The sequence below is a fragment of the Triticum dicoccoides genome, chromosome 1B (assembly GCF_002162155.2).
Source record: "Triticum dicoccoides isolate Atlit2015 ecotype Zavitan chromosome 1B, WEW_v2.0, whole genome shotgun sequence".
Lineage (NCBI taxonomy): Eukaryota > Viridiplantae > Streptophyta > Magnoliopsida > Poales > Poaceae > Triticum > Triticum dicoccoides.
The window spans coordinates 560,200,305-560,224,342 of NC_041381.1; the positions used below are offsets into that span (position 1 = coordinate 560,200,305).

Below are 24,038 nucleotides of genomic sequence, written 5' to 3' on the forward strand. Positions count from 1 at the left end.
CTTTGAGGTGAACCAACCTATGGTTGGATGATTAGGATGTTAGGATGACAGTGGTATCCCCAGCCCATCGGAGTTCAAAGTCTCAGGCTTGACATTGGTGCTCGCATTTTTCTGGATTTATTTCAGGCCTTCTGACGATGTGCATTAAGTGGAAGAAGGTATCCTACTACGAAGGTGTCTGTGACGACTTCATCAATCTCATCACGATGTGTCAGCTCAGTCTATCAAAGATGCTCACAGGGTAGGATGTGCGTGCGTGCTTGCGTTCATTAGGATGAGTATATGTTGGTGTATGTGAGCGAGTTTGATTGCATTGTGTTAAAAAAAACATTGCCTTAGAATATTTTTCCTAGATTCACCTTGTAGGCCTGCCCAACACGCTAGGTAAACACGGTTTGTTACCCAAACCAATCCGTGGTTGGATGGTTAGGCGGATAGGGTATCCCCATCCCACCATTACAGTGACTTCATAAAATCTCAAGACGATATGCCGGCTCAGTCGCTCGGAGGCGCATTTTATTTTTGCGAAAAAAACTTCCAATCTATTCATCTTCAATCATGGCAGTACAACGAACACAAGAAATAAAAATTACATTCAGATCCGTAGACCACCTAGCGACGACTACAAGCACCGAAGCGAGCCGAAGACGCGCCGCCGGTATCACCCCTCCATCGCCGGAGTCAGGCATAACTTGTTGTAGTAGACAGTCGGGAAGTCGTCGTGCTAATGCCCCATAGGACCAGCGTACCAGAACAGCAACCGCCACCAATGAAGAATAACATAGGCTGGAAGGATTCAATCCGGAGACACACAAACGTAGACGAACAGGATCCGAGCAAATCCACGAAAGATAGATCTGCCGGAGACACACCTCCACGCGTCCAACAACGATGCTAGATGCACCGCCGGAACAGGGGCTAGGCGGTGAAACCTTTATTCCATTTTCAGGTAGGCACCGCCGTCTCGCCTCCCTAGCAGGACACAAACCCTAAACCCTAGACCGGGGTGCCTAGCCTTGCCGAGTCGCTCCTCAGAACCAGTCCTCTCAAGTCTCGCCCTATATGGCGCCACCTACTCAAGTACACACACTATTGTTTGAGATTGGTGTTTCTTTAATCCGGTTTGTGATTTGTGAGGAACCACTACTTGGAAACGGAATGATTCAGCCAAAAGCCAGCCATGGCCGGGTAAAGAAAGTGTCAGACACGGAACCAACGAGGCACCACATAAAATAAGCTTCCCCTTTTGTCCTTGTGTCCACCGTTGACCAGCAGCAGACAACGAGCGGTTCCAAGGCCAACTCAACCAACCAACCAACCAACCAACCCAAACCGCCTCCACCACCACCTTCCCTCCGCCGCGCGCCAAAACCCAATCAATCCCGCCGCACGTGCGCCGCCCAAGCTCCTCATTCCCTCCCATGGTCCACCACCACCGCCGTGCTCATGCCGCGTCGTGCCGCCCGTAAACAAACGCCGCGGAGGGGGAGGTGAATTCTTTTTTTCTCGGGTGGGAGGGGAGGAGAGGACGCCGCTGCTGTGCACAGTACGGGACAGTTGTCCGGGGAGAATAGTTTAATTCTCCGGGCCGGGTGGGGGGTGCGGGGCCGGCCTAGGTAATGGCCGCCGTGCCCTCGACCGTGCGCCTCCTCCTCCCGCACCTGCAGACCCCGCCCCGGCTTCCAGGGGTCGTCGTCTCCGCGCCGCCGCTCCTCTTCCTCCTCCTATCCGCCTCGCCTTTCTTGTCGCGGCCTTCCCGGTGGTTAGGGGGAGGAGTCGTTGGGCTAGCTCCTTCTTGGTTAATTTAGGAGGAGGGCCCTGCGCCTCTGGTGGGGGAGGAGGGATTCAGTCCACGGCTCTCCCGGGCGGCGCTGCGGTGGCCGGATTTGCTGTTGGCGGCAAAACTGCTGCTGATTCGGTGGGTTCCTGCTTCGCCTCCGCACTGCTGTGATTTCTGTTCCATTTTGTGCTGTTTTCTCTCCTGTTCATCTCTGTCTCTCTGTTGCGAGCTGTAATGTGCAGTGGATTCTCAAGATCCCGTGTGTCAGATACAGATAGGTAGCCTACTTTTTGGAAAGGGCGTGCTCTGTGGATGTGGGGGCTGTTTTTGATGTGAAAGGCTTCTGTTTACTTTTGCTTGGGCCATATATCTGTTCTTCCACGTCTAGAGTGAAGGAATTTGAATTTGAATTTGAATAACAATTTAGATCCAGGAGGTTCTTTTGGGGTGTAAATATTCTCCTTCATTTCCTCTTTTTTTTTTCTGGGACAAGTATATGTACATGCTTTTTTCCCCCTATTTATTTGTGCTGATGTCAGAGTTACCCCCCTGTTCATCTAATTAGTATTTCCTTGAGATGAACCGGGCAATCTTTAATTTCTACCAAATAATGCGGTCAGATTTGAGCCGGGAATAATAAGCTTCGGTTGTTTTCGGCGGATTTCAAAGGGAATGGCGTTTCCAGATGATGAAAAGATGAAGGTATGTGTCTCTTGTTTCACCCCATTTTGCTCCTCTTTCTTAGTTTCAGAGATACATCATTGACTTAAGTATTTGGCTTTACATCATTGTACTCTAGGGCTGTCGTCCAAAGATTTTTGGGGCGAAAGATAAGAAAGCCGCAAAGAAGACAGACCGTCCAAGCTCCTCCGCTGGTAGTTAATCTTAATTCTTTTGGAAGCTGAATAATTGAGTCACTGTCTTGTAGCAACGTGATCACAAGTAACAAATAGATGAGCGCAATTTTATCAAAATTTAGTTCATCTGGGTTCAATTTTTTTTTGTTAAGTTGGTTGTCAGTTCATTAAGTCCATTGAGCCTCTGTCAACTTCGTATAATCAGTGCTACGAAGAAGCAGCCTGTTCAATGGAATATGCTAGAATTCATGTGTTCAAGATTCAAGAATACACATTTTGACATTTTGTATCGAATTCGGTACCATGTTAATAGGATTTCGTGATGATACTGTTCCATGTTCTCTTGTCATCTGCAGTTAAGTCTGCACCAAGCTCCTCCAAGGCACAATCTTCTTCCCCATTCAGACCACTTTCAGGTAGTTTTCTATCTGGCACTTTGCTGCACTGGATCACTCTTTCGATGCTGCTGGTTTTATTTGACTGGCTTATTCTTGTGTTTCTTTGGACTAATTGAAAGCAGAAGTTAGGAGCATGCGTGAGGTTAGGAGCATGCGTCTGAGCCATTTTCTAGCCCGTTCTCCAAGTGTCATAAAAATTGAATCTTTTAGGTCAGGTCAAACACCCTAACTTGCATTTTCAGTTATGTGTCACTCTATAGTTGGAAATCATATTGGTCTCTTGAATTTTATTTAAATTCACTCATTATACAGGGTATTTATTTCTACATGGAACGTTGGAGGAAACACACCTACCGCTGAGTTGAATCTGGACGACTTCATTCCTGCAGATGACCACTCAGATATTTATGTTTTAGGGTATGTAATCCATCTGTTTCTCGCAGTTCTGAAATGTACGCCTATCAATACTAGTAGTTGCAGACTTGCGGTGCTGAAAATTCATAGAAGAATACACAGTGGTAGACTTACATACTTTCTGTACATTTCACTCCCCCTATTCATAAACTCGTACTAAATGTGAATTAATAAAAAACTCTAGGTTATCATTTCCTTTTTTTTTGGTTTCTTACAGTCCTTTGGGTGTTATTGACATTCTGGCATTTAATCTTTATCACAATAAGCTGTATTTTCCTTGGAGTTAAATTGTCGTGTTTCAGTGAACAGACCACATTCTTACATGTTTTTTCTATCGTTCACACAGTTTTCAGGAAATTGTCCCTCTCAATGCTGGCAATGTGCTTGTGATCGAAGACAACGAACCAGCTGCAAGATGGCTTGCTCTTATAAACCGCACGCTAAACAGAACAATTGACGGGGATGCTGATATTTTCTGTCACAAGCCATCTCTATCCCTTGATTCAACCTCTTCTCGATCTTCATCGAACCTTGATGCTTCTTTCTCCAACCGCTCTGGTTCTGCAATCTTCCAGTCCTCCTTAAAATCTATCAGGAAGCCTTACATGCCAACTCAGAGAAAACTGCTCAAGATCTGCAACTGCTCAGTTGAAATGCCCAGGAAATCCTACAAAGATGCTTGCTTTGGATGCCCACAAGCATACATTAATGAGACCGACTCTTCGGAAGAAGATGAAGTTGATGACAGATCAAATAATGCTTCTGGTTATGTGGTTGATGGAGTGATTTCGTCCGCTTCTGCCTCTAGTGATCAGCTAAAATATAACCTCGTATCTTGCAAACGAATGGTTGGTATTTTTGTCACAGTATGGGCAAAGAAAGAACTAGTGCCGCATATCGGTCATGTGAGGACATCATGTGTAGGCCGTGGAGTAATGGGTTATCTTGGAAACAAGGTTAGAACTGAATCTGTATTCAAGTAATTCCTTTTGATTATGCAAGGTGTAGCATGCCCTAAATTTTTATGGAACTAAAGATGCGAGATAAAATGTTATGATAGTCGCAAAGACATTAACAAAGACAATTATGTAGTACTATGCTCATGCTATGTTTCTCGTATCATGTTCTTTATCGGATTCAACATTTGGCTACAACAATAACAACTCCGCCAGAAAAAACAGAACTGGAAAAAACTCTGAAGCATCCTAAATGGTAGATCCCTTAATTCTTTTATGCCTTGCACTTACTTTTTGGCTTCAGGGATGTATATCAGTGAGCATGACACTGCACCAGACAAGCTTTTGTTTCATCTGTAGCCATTTGGCTTCAGGTGAGAAAGAAGGCGATGAGTTGCGGCGCAACTCAGATGTTTTAGAGATACTGAGGGCCACGCAGTTTCCAAGAATTTGCAGAAGAGCTGGGCAAAGAATCCCTGAAAAAATTATTGACCATGAGTAAGATACTAATGCTACAATTATTTTAAAGCTTTTATTTTATTGTGCTGTTATCTGATTATTGTGCTATTTGTTTTAGCCGGGTGATATGGTTGGGGGATCTGAACTACCGTATTTCCCTGAGCTATGAAGATACCAAGAAACTTCTGACTGAAAATAACTGGGATGCCCTTTTTCAAAAGGATCAAGTAAGCACCTAAAAAAATGGCGCCCATTTTTTTGTAATTAGTTGAGCGCAACTCAATTTCCCCAACGAGGAACTAAACAAGTAAAGTAATGGAATGAGAAAAGACTTGACTTTGTAGAATTTTCATTTTCAGCTTAACACTGAGCGCAATTCTGGAAGGGTATTCAGGGGTTGGAGCGAAGAGAAGATATATTTTGCTCCCACATACAAGTACACTTTTAACTCAGATTCTTATTCTGGAGAAACTGCAACCTCAAAGAAAAAGAGGAGAACCCCAGCCTGGTATTTATCTTGTTCATATTAATCCATTTTATGTTACAAATAACTCCTACTTTAGCAGGTCTGACAACCTTCAGTAGTATTAAAAATTAATTATGACGGTATGACCACAAGTTATATATACACCTGTGTACGACTTGAGTAATCATGCATGCCCATCTTTGTGTGCCAGAAGAAGCTTAGACATAGTTTGTTCTCTTGAGATGAAACCAGGTATATTAGCACAAGCACATTGGTTAAAGTTGTGGAAGCAAAAACAATAGAACTATTCACATCATCATATAACTTACCAAAAAGAGGTTTAAAAATCTGAGTCTACAATTAAGTCGATGTATCTTTTTGTTTTGCAATTTAAGACCTAATTATACAATGAACTATTAATGAGTTATCAATTCGTGTACGCTAAGTAGTTCAACTTGTCCAGGTGTGATAGAATACTATGGCATGGAGATGGGATTGCGCAGTCATCCTACTTCCGTGGGGAGTCTAAATTTTCTGACCATCGTCCTGTCTGTGGATCATTCACTGTGGAAGTGTATTTGCTGGACGGCAAATCAAAGAGGCGCACATCTAACACTAATATTAGAATTGGTGCTGAAGAGCTCTTACCGACGAGTAAGAATAAGGTTACCAAAGGTGTGCACCTTCTTTCTTTTCAGTTAATCTGTGCAAAATAAATCGCGCCTACGAAAGTTTACGTAAAGCAATGGAAACTCCAGTATATGCATAGACAAGTTAATAAGTATGATCATAACACTGCAGGTGCTGGGACCAAAACCACAAAATAAATCGGCTCATGTCATGCCACTCATGGAGGAAGGTGCCGAGGAAACTTTCTGCGGCTGCCGCTTGGTATCTGTTTCCAGCAAATTGTTTTCTCACAAAGAGAAAGGTGATTATTATGTTGTACAGTAAATGTAATCACATGTAGTTTTCAAATGGCAAGTGATTAGGTTATATACCTCAGAAATTTCCACGATATTCTTTTTGTTGGTTCGGGTAGAGCAGGGAAGCCTCTGCACAGTTTTGCAAGTTTTGTCTTACAAACCACTGTAGTTGTAGATGTGTCAAGCTTAAGTTTTGCCTGGAGCAAAGTTGTACTGAAAGAAGGCATCCAATCAAACTGTACAATACATTCTTTCTCATCTTGATACACAAGACCAGTGTGATGGTAATTTCTTGTGAGTACTATTCTTATTCTTTCTTTTTTTCCTTGCTTTGTGTTTGTGATCTCATTCGGTTAAAGTAGAGAGAAAACACCAAATAAAGTACACATGTTTCTTTTCAAAGAGGAAGTACATAATTCTTGAACTAGGTTCATGACCTGGTAAGCCGAAAAATAGATGATGCAGAATGCTAAAAGGATTTGAGTTCAGGAATAATTATTCCCACAATTCGTGTTCAACCACATCTTTCTGTTTTAACGAAAGAACATATGCATTACTACCCATGCCATAAAAGCCACTTGTGAATTTATACATAAAACCACACAAGCAGCTAGGGTGCTTCAACCCATATGGTTTCTTCTATATGAAACCGTTAAATTCAGGCAACAAACAGAAAAATTCATAAGTCAAAGAGGAGTTTTAACCTGAAAATTGGGTCTACAAATATTGTAAGAATATATTCGTGCGAAAAACATCATGTTATGCGGTCTTGAGTCGGATGGCTTGAAATTCAAATTAGAGACTTGGCAAGTATTTCACGCGATATTGTGATAACCGCAAGGTTGAGCTTAGCTAAATTTGCTAGGATTTAGGGCAGAACTATGACCTGGTTTGGTTCTGATCTGTCAGATTCTTTAGAGCTAGCCGGTGCTAATTGTGTGGACACTGTGATTTGAGTAATACAATGAATTTACTCGCAATTTTTTTTTGTTGCAGTAAAACAAGGATCTGATCAAAATGTACAGTATATTCTTTTCTCATCTTGATTTTCCATTTTGTGAATGAACACAAGATCAGCATGATGGTCATTTCTTGTGGGTGCTATTCATATTATTGCTTTTTTCTGTGCATTTTATGTTCGTGATCTGATTCAGTCAATTGCATCTGTTGCCGTTGCGTGTCTGCTGTTCTTAGTTAGTATTTGAGGAAAGCTTTACTCCAATGAAAGTAGAGGAAAAACCCCAAATAAACTACACATGTTTCTTTTCGAAGAGAATATAATTCTTGAACTTGGTTCATGGCCTGTAAGCCGGAAAAAAAGATGATGTCGAATGATAAAGGATTTGAGTTCAGAAATATTATATCCACAATTTGTGTTTCATCACATCTTTTTTGTTTTGACCAAAAACCATCGCATCACTACCTATGCCATAAAAGCTGCTTGCGATTTAAATTAATTCAACAAAACACAAGACTTCATAAATCAAACGGGCGTTTTAACCTGAAAATCAGGTCTACAGGTAGTATAGGAATACATAAGCTAATCCTAATATAGTGGCTAGCTTCCTTGTGGTGAAACCAACCCATCCGGATTGGAGCCCTAGACTCGACACGTTCTTGTGAAAACATCATACGATGTTGAATCGGATGGCTTTAAATACAGAGTCTGGATAGGCATCACGTTCAATCTTACAACAAAACCTTGCCAGTTACTTAAAATCGACGGTTATGGCCACGACGACGGTGTCCAGTGCTCTCCCCACGTCGTCGACCCCGACTTTGGAGCACAATTATTTCATCAAACGACCGGACGAGGCTGAGGCGCTGATTTCAAAGATCAGAAAGGGTTTTTCTAGTTAGAAAGTCGATGTTCAACTCAAAGCTATCACTATAATATCAAAGATTTGATGCAGACTTTTAACACTAAATAAAAACTCCACGGGGCCGGTGGAACACGACATCTCTGTCTGCCAGGCGCGCGGCACGTTTGGCGGTCGGTGCCCTTGGTGATTTCGCCCGGTGTGCGCGCACGTTTCTTCGCTGCGTGAGGACCGTCGGATCGACGGATCCTGCCACGTGGGCGGCGCAGATCTCTCCCGTCCCGCAGCCCAGTCCCCCACTCCCTCCATTCCCCTGAACCTGAAGCGTGGCGACTGGCGACCACTCCCAGGCTCCACCTCGCCGCCGTCGCCGCATCTCCGCTCTCCGCCACGCGCCGCGGCCTCTTCTCCACCTCCATTGGTCGCCCGCGTCGGCTAGACAGCGAGGGAGAGCGTCGGCTTAATCGCGATGGCGCGGCCTCGGGCGTGGGCTCCCTTTCCCGGCTCCGCTCTGTCCCTCCTCTCGGTCCTCCTCCTCCTAGTCGGCCGCCGCGGCGCTGCCGGGGGCGGCGGCGGCAGGGGAAGCTCCGTGTACCCGGCCCCCGTCGTCTACCCGCACCACTCCAGACAGATCTCCTGGTATCCCAGGTCAGCCGATTTTTTTCCGACCGCCCCTACGCTCGCCTTGCTTCATCTCGCCTCCGATCTCGATTTGGGCGGGGTCGTCGAACCAGACGGCTGATACGTGCTTCATGGCGTCCGCAGGGCCTTCCTCTACCCGCACTTCCTCACCGACGACGAGGCCAACCACCTCGTCTCCCTCGTCAGTGCTTCTCCCGCTGCTCCCAGTCCCCATTGAAACCAGAGAGCTCTTGCTGTGGGGGGTGTATCTGATTCTGGCTTCTCCTTCTTGTTTAGGCGAGGGCGGAGCTCAAGAGGTCGGCGGTCGCCGATGAAACGTCGGGCAAGAGCAAGCTCAGCGAGGTCCGCACCAGCTCCGGCACCTTCATCAGCAAGGGCCAGGTTGGCCATTTGCTTTTCAGCTCATAGGCATTATTTTAGAAAAGAAAATTCCATGGATTGATCATCTCTCTTGCATGTTTCATCTGACATTTGAGCTCAGCATCTTATGCAGTACAATTTTCATGTTCCATAGCAATTACTCATGTCATATGTACTCTCTTATAGGGCACTCTCTATATATGTACTCTTCATGTTCTTTTAATTCTCAAGGCAACAATATCTTCTTTATTTAGTGACTAGCCATAGCTGGGGTACATTAGTACAGTACAGTTCAGGTATTTTTGTTGCTTACATTTTTTTTTCATCTAAATGATCAATCGTGTCCAAACTTGCAGGATCCAATTGTTGCTGGTATAGAGGATAAAATTGCCGCATGGACATTTCTTCCAAAAGGTTGTGAGACAATAACATTGCACTTTTCTATTCATGCATTTCGGGGGTGCTTATTATTGCAGTTGTAGAGAATAAAAATATGTTTCATTTGTCAATTGTATTTGAGTTTGATAGGGGAGCACCTTTGTTAGCCGGTTACAATCCAGTCCAGCGGACCTAACCAAACTGTGGACAGATCTTCATTGAAACATAAAAAATAAATCCGAAAGAGGTAGAACTTTTGCCTTTCCATCAAGTTAGGAAAGGAGTTCCCTAAAAAAGTTAAGAAAAGAGTATGAAGTATAAAGCCGTTTCACACGGAGACACAAGTGTATCTAGTAGCTCAAGGTGTAGAAAAAGAGCTAAAACATCATACTGTCTGTCCTAGTTACCCTACGGTGGTACATTCTACTAGCTGGCCAAATTCTATGCTCAAACTACAATAACATGTCACACACTATGTTCACCATTTCCATTGTTTTCCTAATTGTATTTTGTGCTCTGCACAAGTTTTCAATGCAAAGGGTTAGGAGCCATGGTGTCTTATCCTCTTTGATCATGTCCACATTTGACTTGAGAACCTGTAGAACAGCTACGTGTTGTTACTTCGACATATCATGTATCTGTTGTGGTGTCAAACACTCAAACCCAATGCACTACAGCACCGTGAAACGACCTTTATATGGCCTAATTTGGAAGCTTAAACCTTCGTCTTCTTTTTGCTGTTGAGCATTAGCATTAGTTTGGACTTTGAATGTCATGTCATAAAAATCCTTGGCTTGATAAAGAGGATTTTTCAGGGTTGTTTGCTTGCTGCACTTCTGTTTATATCTTCCAATTTTATGTGTATGGTAGAAAGTTGAACTTCAAAGGGTCTGAGAGTCTTACTGTTTTTAGTTTTGCTTATAAGTGCTATAAAATGACCAGAGAACGGTGAAGATATGCAAGTTCTAAGGTATAAGCGCGGTGAGAAGTATGAACCGCACTATGATTTCTTCACCGACAGTGTTAACACTATCCGTGGTGGACATCGTGTAGCTACTGTACTTTTGTACTTGACCGACGTTGCAGAAGGAGGGGAAACTGTTTTCCCCTTAGCCAAGGTAAATTTTCTTTCTTCACAGTGGTGGTGCTCAATAAGATAGAAAATGTGTCAGATTGCTGATTTGTCGTCTGAGCCAGTCACAAGTAGCCATTAGCACCGTAGTGTTCTTTTATTTTTGCGATGACTCCTGTACTTATTCCTAGGTATGCCTATTCATTTGTCAAACAGGCACGTAAAGGATCACACCATAAAGATTTGTCAGAATGTGCACAGAAAGGAATTGCAGGTATAATTTTCATGCTCTTTTCCTTTTTGGCGGTCCTAATTCGCGAGTTATTAATTAGACACCCGAAACATTTCTTGACTGACATGCACCTGTATCCATCGTTGTTCCTTAGTGAAACCACGAAAAGGGGACGCCCTTCTGTTCTTCAACCTTCGGCCGGACGCCGAGACAGACCCGTCGAGCCTCCATGGCGGATGCGAGGTCATCAAGGGGGAGAAGTGGTCGGCCACGAAATGGATCCGCGTGGCCTCGTTCGACAAGGTCTATCACACACCAGGCAACTGCACGGACAACAACAACAGCTGCTCGCAGTGGGCGGCGCTGGGAGAGTGCACAAAGAACCCGGCGTACATGGTGGGAACCACGGCGCTGCCCGGTCACTGTAGAAGGAGCTGCAACGTGTGTTAGTGCTGGAATGGAATCCTTGGAACGCCGCTTGTTGCTGAAGTTGGGGTTCATGCAGGAGCAGCAATGGCGGGTCGAACTGAGCTGGTATCCCACGAGGTTTGGTCGTCCAGATGGTACCAGTTTCTTGCTACTCCCTGATGACAAGTTGGTTCCTGGCTACCAGTGTTTATTTATTGATGAATGTCTAGATAGTATCAGAGGACAGACCCTGTTGATTAGTGTTCGTGGTTTGTGCTAGGCAGGCAGAGATGAGTTCGTTGTTAGAGTTGGTCCATGGCAGATTTCATGAGCTTGTGGTGCCATTTTTGTCTGTAGAAGACTGTAGGGACTGTAATCTCTTTTCTCACTCTTGTGCTGTACGGGTATATATATGTAGCACCGACACGTGTTACCCTGAATTTGACGAACATCTCCGATTCCTTTGGTTTTGTGCTCATTTTTTGTACTACTGTGCTACTATTACAACGAACTGAATCATTCATGTCATGTGCACAGAAGAGAATGTCGTTGGACGCTTGCCCGTGGTGTGATGATGCTGAAGAAGAGGCGGTTTGCACGGAACTGCTGCAGCTGGCTGGTGATGCCTTTCATTCATTGCAATCGCTTGCAGAAAGTATCGAGCACTCCAATCCTCGCAACCAACCGCCTTTCAATTCAATGCTTCATCGCCCCCAAACGTGGAAATTCCTACTAAGAACTCCCTCCGTTCCTGAATACAAGTCTTTTTCAATAAAGACTACATTTTTTTTAGAAAAGGAGGAGGACCCTCTGCATCTGGACGATGCATACGGCCACTTTATTAATTATTCCGATAGCGTCATCGCGCCAACCACACGCCGCCGCCAGGAGCGCCCGCTGCCACGCCGCCGTGCCCCACGCTAGCCCAGCGCCTTCCATCGATCTGGCCGTCCTGTGCCAGCCAAACGACGAAGGGGAGAGGCGTCCAGCCGCCGCCCACACCAGGCAGGCTTCGCCGGCCGGCGCGCCTGGGCGGCGGCGAGGGGACTGGAGGAAAAGGGGGGACGGGAACCGGCGGCGGCGGGAGGCCTCCCATGTCGCCCACGGGAGCGGCAGAGAAGGGTTGATCCACTTTTTTCGGTGCGGTTCAGCTATTAAACAGATGTACGGATGTACATACGCATTGGAATCTCTAAAAAGGACGACCGCACGCCGCCGGCAGGAGCGCCCGCTGCCACACCGCCGTGCCCCACGCTAGCCCAGCGCTTTCCATCGATCTGGCCGTCCCGTGCCAGCCAAACGACGAAGGGGAGAGGCGTCCCGCCGCCGCCCACGCCAGGCAGGCTTCGCTGGCCGACGCGCCTGGGCGACGGCGAGGGGACTGGAGGAAAAGGGGGGACGGGAACCGGCGGCGGCGGGAGGCCTCCCCTGTCGCCCGCGGGAGCGGCAGAGGAGGGTTGATCCACTTTTTTCGGTGCGGTTCAGCTATTAAACAGATGTACGGATGTACATACGCATTGGAATCTCTAAAAAGACTTACATTTACAGATGGAGGGATGCCTTTACGGTTGCTGCCGTGCCTGACTTTGCGATATGAACACACTCATACTACTAGTGTGTTAGTAGGAAATTGGAAGGAATTTCGTGTTGTAACGGAGCATGGCAACCGGACGGGAGCACGCTTAGTTGATGCGACTGATGGATGTTTGTTCGGGTGTCACGAGGAAGCTATGAGGGCGCATGCGCACACGCCAATGTTATTGAGAGTTGCAACACTTCACGTCACGAACGAGTTTATCAGTGAGCGACAGATCAATTGATTAGCACACACAGTAACATATTGGCGGGAAATAACTGGTACTGTATTATCTACCTAGAATCATCATACTGGAGTACTAACGCACAGACTAGAGACGGAGAACGCATGTCCATGACATTCACGCGACAGATTTTTATCGAACGGTTAACAGTCTCGCTCGCTGGCCTTGCCCTCCTAGAAGAGCGCCATCCCGACGGCGAAGGAGGCGGCGAGGGCGGCGAGGACGCCGGCGGCGTGGATGCGGCGCGCCGCGTGGCTGGGCTTGGGCGACTCCGGCGGCGAGGCGAACGGCGAAGGACCTGCGATTGAGATGGCATATAGTATTAGTTGTACGACTACTATACCACTACGGTACTCGGCTCCATGGCACTAGCTAGTACTCCTACGTGATGACAAGCACGTGAACTGGAACTGTGTGTATGACTGTGTGTCTGTACTCTGTACCTACGAGCATACATATGGCCACTGAGCACTGAATGTTTTAGCATTACTTCTGTTTTTCGCTTCTTTTTTATTTACATATTTAAGTAATGCTACTACCTAGTACCATCAATTTCTTGCATTAATCCTTGATCTTGGTCTTTGACTCTTGGGCAGCCAGAAAGAATTATTAAACTGAACCCCCAACTGAAATTCTACTACTGCATGCGGCGGCGCTTACCAGCAGGGTACTGTGGGCTGCCGCTGGGCGACATGGGCGAGGGAGATCCCGGCGCGGGCGCCGGAGATGGGCCCAGACGAACATTGTAGCCCATTGCTGCAAGAAAAACATCCATACAAATCAAATCCACCTCAAGAGAGACCCATAGAGCAGCAAATCCAGCGGCAACCTGCAGCAGAAGGGCTCGAGTTAGTTTATTACCTGCGCAGGTGGTGATGGGCGGGGTGGCGACGCGGCAGACGCCGGGGAGCGCGAGCGCGCGGGCGTAGTCGACGGCGATGCCCAGGGAGTCGGCGGCCCCGGAGAGGAGCTCGCAGAGGCAGATGGGGTTGGAGCCCACCATGCCGGCCAGCTCCGGGCAGCACGGCTTGTCCGGCGCCCGCGCCTTGCTCCCGGCCTGCACGTACGGCAGGCAGTCCGACATGTTGACCAGCGAGTTGAGGCACGCCGCGCTCAATCCCGCGGCCGGCCCAGGCGCCGCCGCCGCCGCCTTCGGGGGAGCCGAAGGAGGCACCGCCACGTGCTGCGCCGTCGCGGGCGTCATCGACAGCGAAAGCGAGAGCAGCACCGCCGCGACCAGCACGGCCGGCGCCGACCGCGGGCGTGGTGCCGCTGCGAGCGCCATGGCTGCCGCGGTCAAGGGCGGGCGGCGGGTTTGTTGGGAAGCGGTGGGCGAAGAGTTAATGCGGAGGCGGACGAGAGGGAGGAGGCTGGCGAGCGGTGCGGTGCGGCTTGGACTGTAGTACTCCAATGGCTAGGATCGGAGGCGGTGTTTATATAGCCGTGGAGCGTGGGGGAGGTGGCAACTGGGCTGCACCAGATGTTGTGTGCCATCGAATGAGCGGAGTACGTGGCGAGCGGCGGCTGCCAACTTTCGGTGCATTTCAAGGGCATGTATATCTATCTATCTAGGATTCGCAGGTATTTCACGTGAAATTTGGTGAGAATTTGAAATGAATGAAGCAGCGTGAATCCGCAGGACGCGGATACGAGAATTCGCGTCCCATCAAGCTCTGCAACCACTAAGAAAGCTCTGTTTGGTGTCGACTTCCCTAACATGAACTTCCGTGCGTCTACAATGGACATTTGAATTTCTTGCTGCAAAATGGAGATTGAGTTCATGGGAGAAACAATGGCCCCGAGCATTGTGCCTTCCAGTACGTGTTGTGGATGAGGATGGGGTCCTAGCTAGCTAGCTTTGGAGGCTGTTTGTTGTTAGCAATGACGGCAGCAGGAGCACGGTTAGAACCAGTCCGTTGGTCATAACGAACGAACGCGCGATGGTCTATCTATCCCGCCATTCCCATTTACTGACGGAATGGAACGTCCATCTTCTCCTCCTCCCACTCTTCTTCTTCCTTGTCCGACGATAAATGCGCTCGCGGCGGCGCACTCCACGACCGGTCGACGACCCCTGCCTGGAGGAGGATGAGGACGACAGACATAATTTTTTTTTTGAGAGTACGCCAAATGCGTACCTTACTTTTCCAGAAGAGAAGAACAAAGCACAATATACAAAAGATTTTTGATGGAAGCGAGCTTTCATCGGGAAGACACACCCTAGCACACCCTACAATTATCCTATGCCAACACTCTCACAAAACTTGCTATAGCCTCCTCCTCCCAAACCCGCCAATCTCCATTCTTTGAGCTCCGCAATGATGGCGAGGGCCAAATTTGGCGCCGTCATCTGCTGACTGGTCCTGTGGAACACTCTAGCGTTGCGCTGCTTCCATAAGGCCCAAGCGGTCACAATGATCACCGTGTCAAAACCACGCTTGGAACCCTTTCTATAATGGGCTCTCCTAGCTAACCACCACTCCAGAAAGCGGTCCTCCGGCTCCGGGATGCTGCCCTGAAGGCGTAGCGCCTAAAAAATGTAGTGCCACACTTCTTTCGCGTAAACGCATTGAGCAAGAATGTGTTCCGCGTTATCCTCTTCTTGAAGGCACGTATAGCAGACAGAAGGAGCGTCCTGAAGATCATGCCTCGCTCTTCGATCAGACGTCCAAATCCGGTGCTGAACTGCCAACCACATAAATATTTTGCACTTGAGGAGGGCCCAGCTCTTCCAAATGCATGCGGCGTAAGGGACCCTCTCCGCACCCAAACAGAGCCTGTGATACGTGGATTTGGCAGTGTAACATCCTGAAGGATCAACCGGCCAAGAAAAAGAATCTTCCGTAGTGGGGTCACGGTTCACCGTGCTGATTGCAAGGTTTAGGTGAAGAAGTTGCAAATGACCACCAAAGTTAACTTCACCGGAGATGTCCAGCAGCCATCTAGCATTTTGCAAGCCTTCCTCAACCGTGCGACGGTTGATCGTTCTTGTGTCCACCAAGGCATGTATATGCGGTGCAATGTCTTTTACCACAAAGCCGTGAATCCATCTATCTCTCCAGAACAGAACTCTGTTGCCCACTCCAACCTCAATGTGCACCAAGCTATCAAACACCGCTCGAGTCTCTTTGTCCACAGCCATGGGTAACCCTTGTCACAACCTCTTAGGGTCCGTCCTTCTCAGCCACTCCCACCTCACTCTCAACGCCAAGCCTTGTAGCTGCATGTTGCGCACGCCCAAACCTCCAAGCCACGTGGGCTTACAAACTGAGTTCCAAGCCACCAAACACTGACCTCCGTTGACTTTCTCTTTGGCGGCCCAGAAGAAGGAGCGCATCCATTGATCTAACTCTTCAAACACCCAAGCGGGAGCTTCCGTGACCATGAAATGATGAATAGGCTTTGCAGACCTCTCTGCCAGGCCGGGGCAGACTTCTTGGCTTGGTCGATCATGGGCTGCCACTCCGTCCTAGAGAGCTGTCTAATGGCCAATTGAAGGCCAAGGTACTTACAAGGGAAACTCCCCATCCGACAATGCAGAATGGACTCGACCCGGTCCCGGTCAGTGTTGTTCCCGTGGATCATGATGGCTAGCGACTTCTGATAGTTGACCCATAGGCCAGAGGCTGCATCAAATGTGTGTAACACGGATCTGATGAACGTGAGGTCCATCACCCGGGGTTTAACGAACAGCGCCACGTCATCCGCGTAGATCGACACAGATTGATGAGCAGCGATGCCAGTGAAGCTACTGCAAACTCCAAAACTCTCAGCCTTGATCATGATTCTTGACAGCACATCCATGACGATCACAAAGAGCAAAGGCGAAACCGGATCCCCCTGCCTAAGTCCCTTGGCGTGGGTGAAACTTCTACCGGGAACTCCATTAACAATCACCTTTGTGCTAACCGTCTTGAGAAGGATCGAGATCCAAGTGCACCACTTGTGGCCAAAGCCTTTGGTCCTCATCACCTCGAACAGAAACGCCCAGTTAAGCGAGTCGAAGGCCCTTAAGATATCAAGCTTCAAGAACACACTAGCCTCCTTGCGCGCATGAATCTTCCTGGCAACTTGCCTAACAAGAAGAAAGTTGTCATGCAAGTGCCTCCCGCAGATAAAGGCGGATTGATTTGCCGTGACTATCTCCTTCATTCTTCTTCGGGCTCTATTCGCAAGCAACTTAGCAAAAATCTTGGCCACACTATGAGGGAGGCTGATGGGGCGATAGTCTCCCACTTCCTCGGCGTCCGGCTTCTTCGGAATCAACACGATGTGGGCGCGGTTAAGCTTGCCGAAACCACGCCCATCACCCACATAGAGCTTTAGGAGCACCGCCATGACGTCGTTCTTAATTGTGGACCAAGCTTTTTGATAGAAAGCGGCGCTAAACCCATCAGGCCCAGGCGCCGATCCGGATGCAATTCCGTAATGGTATTCCACACCTCATCCTCTGTGAAGATCACATCAAGATCCGCGAGATCGTGCACAGCCATGTCAAGGAAGTCCATATCCACATTTTCTTCCCTAGCAACGGCACGACCCAACAACTGCTCATAAGCTTCGGTGAAGATCTCCTCCTTCCTTTCTTGCTGGGAAATCAACTCCCCATTGTGTCTGATATGAGGGATGAAATTCTTAGACCTCCTTCCGTTTGCCACTGCTTGGAAGAGTTTAGTATTGGCATCACCTTCTCGGATCCATCTCAGTCAAGGGTGTTGTCTTTCAATGGTGCGTTGGAGGGAGGCAAGCCCTAGGACCGAGTGCTTGAGGGACCTCCTCAACCATCTCTCCCTCCAATTAAGGGCGCGGGCCTCCATAGCCCTGTCCAACCTAAGGATGACATAGTTCGCCACAGCCAATTAAACTTTAATGTTTCCAGTCTTCTTTTGCCCCCATGCTTGAAGGGCTGATGCGGTGTTTCTAAGTAACTGGTCAAGCCTCTTGAAAGGATCAACGATATCGTCTTCACACACCCACGCATCTTTAACAGCCTGCTCAAATCCATCCAGCTGGGTCCAGAATAACTCAAAACGGAACCTGCGCTTCGGGCAAAAGGGGGCCGAAGTGGAAAGGTGTAGAGGCGCATGATTCGAGATGTTGGTGGAGAGTGCTTGAAGCAGCACATCCGGGAAACACCGCATGGCAGTCCACACACAGCTGTTCACACGGGCAGGCATTCAGATCGAGCAAAAAATATCAGTTTCAAAGTAGAGCGCGTGCCTTCTTTCTACCTGGGAATCAATGGCGTCACGTCGTGCCGACGGTGCGGCGATGGCAGATCAGGGGAGAGCATTTATGTTACAGGCTGCACGCACGGCTGATTGTTTTGTTTGCATGACAAGTCAAGGAGACAATTCATACCTAGTACGCGAAAACAATTCAATTCATCGACGGGATGGGAATGGGATTGATTCATTCCAGCGGGTTCGACGTGGTGCAAGTTGATTTACAGGCTACTGCTAGCGTCAGTCGGTCAGCGACCTACAGAGTGATATCGAACAGCACTTCATTTCCACCTTAAGAACCTGGAAGCAGAAGCGCCACTCCTGACAGGGTCCTCCAGAAGCAAGCGCCCTCTTCTGTTCGATTCCATCGACCTGTCAAGAGTCAAGACAGGTTCATGGCATCAGAATGGAGTGATAGAATCTTCTTTCCATTCATAGGAAAATCAACAGTCATACACTCATCCTATCAACAACAACTGTAAAAGTCATCTCAAGCCGGCACTATAACGTCACCCTCGCTGAGATTTCAGATTTGCAAAATGAAACTGCACACCAAGTGTGAATCCGTATATTAATTAGATATATAGCCTATGTATATCCCTTGAGGAAAACCACTCGAACCCCATTAATTCATGATTATGTTAGAGTGCAGGCATAATCAATGCACGGATGGCTGTGATAGATAGATAGTATTCAACTAATGACAACATCTTTAAAGCGCATTATAAAGAGAAGTGCTATAAATATATTTAAATACTCCCTCTGTTTTTATTTACTCCGCATATTAGATTTGACTGAAGTCAAACTTGGTATTGATTTGTTATAAACATTTACCATAAATAATCTATATGATGTGGAAGTACATTCAATAATGAATCTAATGGTATTGATTTGTTATTGTGAATGTTAATATTTTTGTCTATAAACATTGTCAAAGTTTACAAAGCTTGACTTTGACCAAAGCTAATACACGGAGAACGGAGGGAGTACCTTAAAGGCCAAAATGAGCCACTTCCTCATCTTCTCCTTCTTCGTCTTCATCTTCATCATCATCATCATCAATCTCGCAAAATCTGAAATCCTCCACCGCCTCCTCTTCTTCCTCCTCGTCCACATCGTCCATCATTTCTGAAGAGGGAATTCTGTCCTTCAAACCAGTGCTGAGCACCACAGTTTGTCCTTTGGACTTCTCCATATCTCTTCTCAGTCTTTCCATGTTCTCGTTCCTGCGCTCAGCCTCTAGTCTCTCCTTCTCAGCAATCCTCTTGTCAAGATCAGCCCTGATAAAGATTGTTAGATAAGAGTAACTAATAAGTTTTTTGGCATCTATCATAGAGGACAAACCTATAAGTATCCATGTATTCTTTGGCACTTGCTTCTATAGCTTCAAAAAATGCAGCAACTCCAGTGCCAGATACCGCTGATACTCCAACAGAGCGTAGTTTCGTGTAGAATTCATCCAACACAAGGGAGAGACTCCGGGTAAATGAAGAGGAGTATGATGAGTCGGAATCCAAAGCTGTCTGAAATGCTTCAAAGTCTTGCATCCACTGGTCAAGCAAAAAAATTGAAGGCCAAGTTACAAAAACTTTGAAGAATGAAACATCATGGACACGGAACAGATGAAAACCCTGTTTGTAAGTATATTTCACTTTTCACAATACAGATTATTCGATAAACCTAAACCATACGTGTCAGCATGGCAACTCAAATGTGACATATTGACAAAAGAATACCCAAAGGAGGACCAGTGCACACTGCATACTGCACAGTATGGAATATATATGATAGTAGCTAAATGCAATACCAGTGTACATAATCAAGAACAGCGAAACTGAAATCATCACAAGGGTGTACCTACCTCAAGAGCAAACTCGTGCTTGGTTACATCAACCTTGTTGAATGTCAGCACCAGAGGCAGACGGGTCTTGTAGAGGATACTGCACGCATACATCATGTTGCTCATAAAGGTTGCAGGGTTTGTTGACCTGGGGGTGTCAACCACATATGCAACAACCGTTGGAAATGTCGATGCAAAAGCTTCAGTTATGATAGCTCCTGAAGCCGACCAAGTGAAGATTTCAATCTGCCCTGGGGTATCCACCAGCACATAATCCAGCTGGTCTGCTCGGCTTTCAATAACAGATATAACCTGCAAGGATGAATATTGGACATACATTAGCTGAATGGTACAAGAATTTTGCAGAAAGAAGTTGACATTATTCAACGCGCAATCAAATAATTTTCTATGAGCTCAGCATTAATCTATAAATTAAGCACAATTCATGCAACAGTTTACATTGAATGGTAGAAATTGACATGAATCAATTACCAAAAAGAACGCATGAAACAGTTCAGTCATCATCCATTTTATAGCCTAACAGAGTATTTCAAGAATGCACATTATCATTCTAGACGTACGATATAGAAATAGGATGGGTACCTCATCAAACTTGGTTGAGAAGAGGTTGAGTGAGGTAAGAATGCCACCATTGGGACCGAGTCCGTACTCTTTCATCACCTCCTTGTAACGCACGGTGTCGCGGATATCAATGTTGGCCCCAAATGGCAGCGTCATCACCGCAGGGTCAAGGTTGAGCACGTATCCCCTCATGTTCGTCGATGCCTGCATATGGCACACCAGACGGTGCATGAAGGTGGTCTTCCCCGTCCCTGCATTGTTAGAGCAGAACAGTAAGCTTCCAATCCCAAATTCTCTCAGCAAAAGGTAACATGTCACAGGCTCGCTGGGCCATCCGTACTACTGTAATTGTAGTACTGTAACTGAATAGTGGCGAACGAAATCGAGCGCACCGGCCATGCCGATGACGAGGACGATCACCGGCTTCTTCTTGAAGTTTGTGCGGCCCGGGGCAATGGATAGGCCCCCGATGGAGTCCGCGAGCTCCTCGTCGTTCCCCTTCCCCTCGGCGTCCGCCTGCGCACGCCCAGAGACAATCAGAAACAAAACCCTGAAAAAAGGGAGGGGGGAAATTCCACGAAGAAAAGGCTGGGCGGCGGCGGCGGCTTGCCTGGTCCTCGAGGTCCATCTGGGTAGGCTTGCTCTCAGCGGGCGGTTCGGAGTCGATGTCCATGCGCGGCTCGGGTGGTGCCGAGAGACGGCGGCCGGAATCGAGGAGGTTGACGGGGACGGGGGCGGCGGCGGCGAACCAATCGGGGAACGGAGTGCGGCGTGTGGGAACGGGAAGAGTGCTCCTGTTCGTGACAAGTGTGGGTTCGACCCAACCCCGTGAGTTCGATCCGTTGCATTTTTGCGGGTTGGAACCCCGTCCGCACCGCACTCCAGTCTCCAGGCCACACCGGTGTCCGTAAGGACTAACCATCCGTTAATGGCCCATCTAGCCTACGTGAACCTGGCCCATATGCTCAAAAATGTAGTTGCTTGCACCATAGGGTCTCTCAGTTTCAAAAAAGAAAAAAGAAAAGAAAAGCAGAGGGCCTCTTAGAGCAACTCCAACGCCCATTTTGTCCGTTTGGATCGGCGTGTCCCGATCCGCGTTTGAGTTGACAGTGCGACCAACATGCGGACACATTTTCGTCGAGCGTCTGGTATGCGGCCATTTTTTTCTTCTCTTTTCTGTACATGTCAAAAGAATTGCCCAGCGTTACATAATTCAACCAAATACAAACATCTCATAGTTTGATAACCAAATAAAATATCATAGTTTAGAAACCAAATAAAATTTCAGTTGTCACAAATACATTTGAAAGATAAAATAGCCGATACATCTATTGGTTACCAAGGTGAGTCCATATAAATCATCTTGTAGTTGAATGTGACTTTCTCAATCACACATTTGGTGATGAAATTCAGTGAACTGTGCAAACCTTCCCGCTCGCCCATGCTCGGGAACAACATTTTCACCTTGAAATTGAAACCCCTGAATGTAGATTTCATCCTCACACTCATCCTCTACAATCATGTTGTACATGATCACGCAAGCAGTCATCACCTCCCAGAACTTTTTGGTGCTCCAAGTTCTAGCAGAATACCGAATGATGCCCCATCGAGATTGAAGAACACCGAAATCATGCTCCACACCCTTTCTAGCACTCTCTTGTGCCTAGGAAAATCTCTGCCTCTTCTCTTCTATCAGATTGGGGATTGTCTTGTCAAAGGCAGTCAATTGAGGATAGATAACATCAGCTAGGTAGTATCCTTTGTTGTAGTGCTGGCCATCAACATTAACCTCTGGACAGTTGCCTTCTGCATGCCTTGCGAAGACCGGAGAGCGTTGAAGCATGTTGATGTCAATGTGAGAGTCGGGCATGCTGAAAAGAGAGTGCCAAATTGAGAGATCTTGTGAAGCCACGGCCTCAAGTATGATAGTGCAAGCTTTCACATGGCCCCTATACTGCCTCTGCCAAGCACTAGGGCAGTTCTTCCAGTCTTGGTGCATACAATCGATGCTACCAAGCATCCCAAGAAAACCCCTTTCAGCATTGATCGCCAACAACCGGGTTGTATCTGGAGCAGTTGGCTCTCTCAAGTACTCCAGGCCAAACAAGGCTACCATAGCCTTGCAGAACCTATACATGGATTCTAAGCATGTGGACTTGTTCATGCGACATACTCATCAATAAGATCACCGGGTATTCCGCATGCAAACATCCGAATAGTTGCAGTGCATTTCTGATAAGAGGAGAAGCCAACCTTTCCCAGGGCATCCTCCTTGCACTCGAAATAATTATCGTACACCAACACCCCCTCCTGGATATGATTGAACACATGTATAGCCATCCGGAAGCGACACCGAAATATTTTGTGTTTGAAGAGTGGGTTAGAGGATGATACATCTCCGTCGTATCTATAGTTTTTTATTGTTTCATACCATTATTTTACAACTTTCACATATTTTTGGCAACAATTTATATGATTTCTTGGACTAACATATTAATCTGGTGCCCAGTGCCATTTTCTGTTTTTTTGCATGTTTTTGTATTTCACAGAAAATCCATATCAAGCGAACTCCAAATGCGATAAAAAGTTACGATGCTTTTTTTGGAATATATGGGATTTTTTGGCATTAAAATCAATGCGAGATAATGCTCAAAGGGCCCCACAAGCTCACATGGTGCGCCCCTACCCTGGGGCGTGCAGAGCAGGTTTGTGGCCACCTTGTAGGTTGGTTGGGGTGTCCTTCGACCGCAAGGAAGCTAATATCCGGATAAAAACCCCCTAAAAAATTTCAACCCAATCAGAGTTACATATCTTCGGATATTTAAAAACCGGTGAAGGGCTAGAAAACAGGGTCGCGAAACATAAGAGAAACACACACACACACACACACACACACACACACACACAACACACACACACACACACACACACATATATATATATATATAGAGAGAGAGAGAGAGAGATCCAATCTCGAAGGGTCTCCTACCCTCCGAAAGCCATGGCGTCCAAGGACCAGAGGGGAAACCCTCCTCCCATCTAGGGGGAGGCCAAGGAAGAAGAAGAAGGAGGGAGCTCTCCCCTCTCTCTCCGGGTGGCGCTGGAGCGTCGCCGGGGGAACCATCATGACGACGATATACACCAACAACTTCGCCGCCTTCATCACCAACTCTCCCCCCTTCTATGCATCGGTGTAACCTCTCCATTCTTGATGTAATCTCTACTTAAACATGGTGCTTTATGCCACATATTATTATCTAATGATGTGTTGCCATCCTATGATGTTTGAGTAGATTTCTTTTGTCTTACATGTTAATTGTGGTATGGTGTGATTAATATGAATAGTATGTTAATATGGTGCTTCCCTATGGTGCCCTCCATGTCGCGCAAGCGTGTGGGATTA

The 24,038-nt window shown here is 47.1% G+C and overlaps 3 protein-coding genes across 5 annotated transcripts; 1 reads left to right on the plus strand and 2 right to left on the minus strand.

The window, feature by feature from the left end:
- Nucleotides 1-1,347: 1,347 nt before the first annotated feature.
- On the plus strand, nt 1,348-11,655 carry LOC119348739 (probable prolyl 4-hydroxylase 4). Of its 3 annotated transcripts, XM_037616728.1 has the most exons (19): nt 1,348-1,918; nt 2,401-2,482; nt 2,580-2,655; nt 2,994-3,053; nt 3,158-3,245; nt 3,348-3,452; nt 3,796-4,405; nt 4,710-4,903; nt 4,983-5,091; nt 5,224-5,372; nt 5,794-5,995; nt 6,132-6,221; nt 7,463-7,496; nt 7,550-7,560; nt 8,995-9,099; nt 9,435-9,492; nt 10,399-10,574; nt 10,745-10,802; nt 10,915-11,646. In XM_037616728.1, exons 2-19 carry the CDS (start codon nt 2,453-2,455, stop codon nt 11,208-11,210), a joined length of 2,451 nt encoding a protein of 816 aa, XP_037472625.1. In that variant the 5' UTR covers nt 1,348-1,918; nt 2,401-2,452; the 3' UTR covers nt 11,211-11,646. The 3 variants fall into 3 exon arrangements, with proteins under 3 accessions (XP_037472625.1, XP_037472623.1, XP_037472624.1); XM_037616726.1 differs by lacking the exons at nt 7,463-7,496; nt 7,550-7,560; nt 8,995-9,099; ... (2 more) ...; nt 10,745-10,802; nt 10,915-11,646 and having other exon boundaries at nt 1,353-1,918; nt 5,794-6,005; nt 6,132-6,557; XM_037616727.1 differs by lacking the exons at nt 1,348-1,918; nt 2,401-2,482; nt 2,580-2,655; ... (9 more) ...; nt 7,463-7,496; nt 7,550-7,560 and adding exons at nt 8,349-8,724; nt 8,842-8,899 and having other exon boundaries at nt 10,915-11,655.
- A 1,289-nt stretch (nt 11,656-12,944) lies between these two features.
- LOC119308428 (non-specific lipid-transfer protein-like protein At2g13820) lies at nt 12,945-14,374 on the minus strand. The gene is made up of 3 exons (XM_037584560.1): nt 13,850-14,374; nt 13,649-13,744; nt 12,945-13,286 (listed from the first exon to the last, which is right to left on the minus strand). Exons 1-3 carry the CDS (start codon nt 14,271-14,273, stop codon nt 13,162-13,164), a joined length of 645 nt encoding a protein of 214 aa, XP_037440457.1. The 5' UTR covers nt 14,274-14,374; the 3' UTR covers nt 12,945-13,161.
- Nucleotides 14,375-18,371: 3,997 nt separating this feature from the next.
- On the minus strand, nt 18,372-21,443 carry LOC119348740 (GPN-loop GTPase QQT2-like). Its single transcript, XM_037616729.1, has 7 exons — nt 21,246-21,443; nt 21,028-21,151; nt 20,657-20,886; nt 20,075-20,365; nt 19,558-19,763; nt 19,204-19,493; nt 18,372-18,585 (listed from the first exon to the last, which is right to left on the minus strand). The coding sequence occupies exons 1-6, from the start codon at nt 21,306-21,308 to the stop codon at nt 19,205-19,207; spliced, it is 1,203 nt and encodes a 400-aa protein (XP_037472626.1). The 5' UTR covers nt 21,309-21,443; the 3' UTR covers nt 18,372-18,585; nt 19,204.
- Between the last annotated feature and the right edge of the window lie 2,595 nt (nt 21,444-24,038).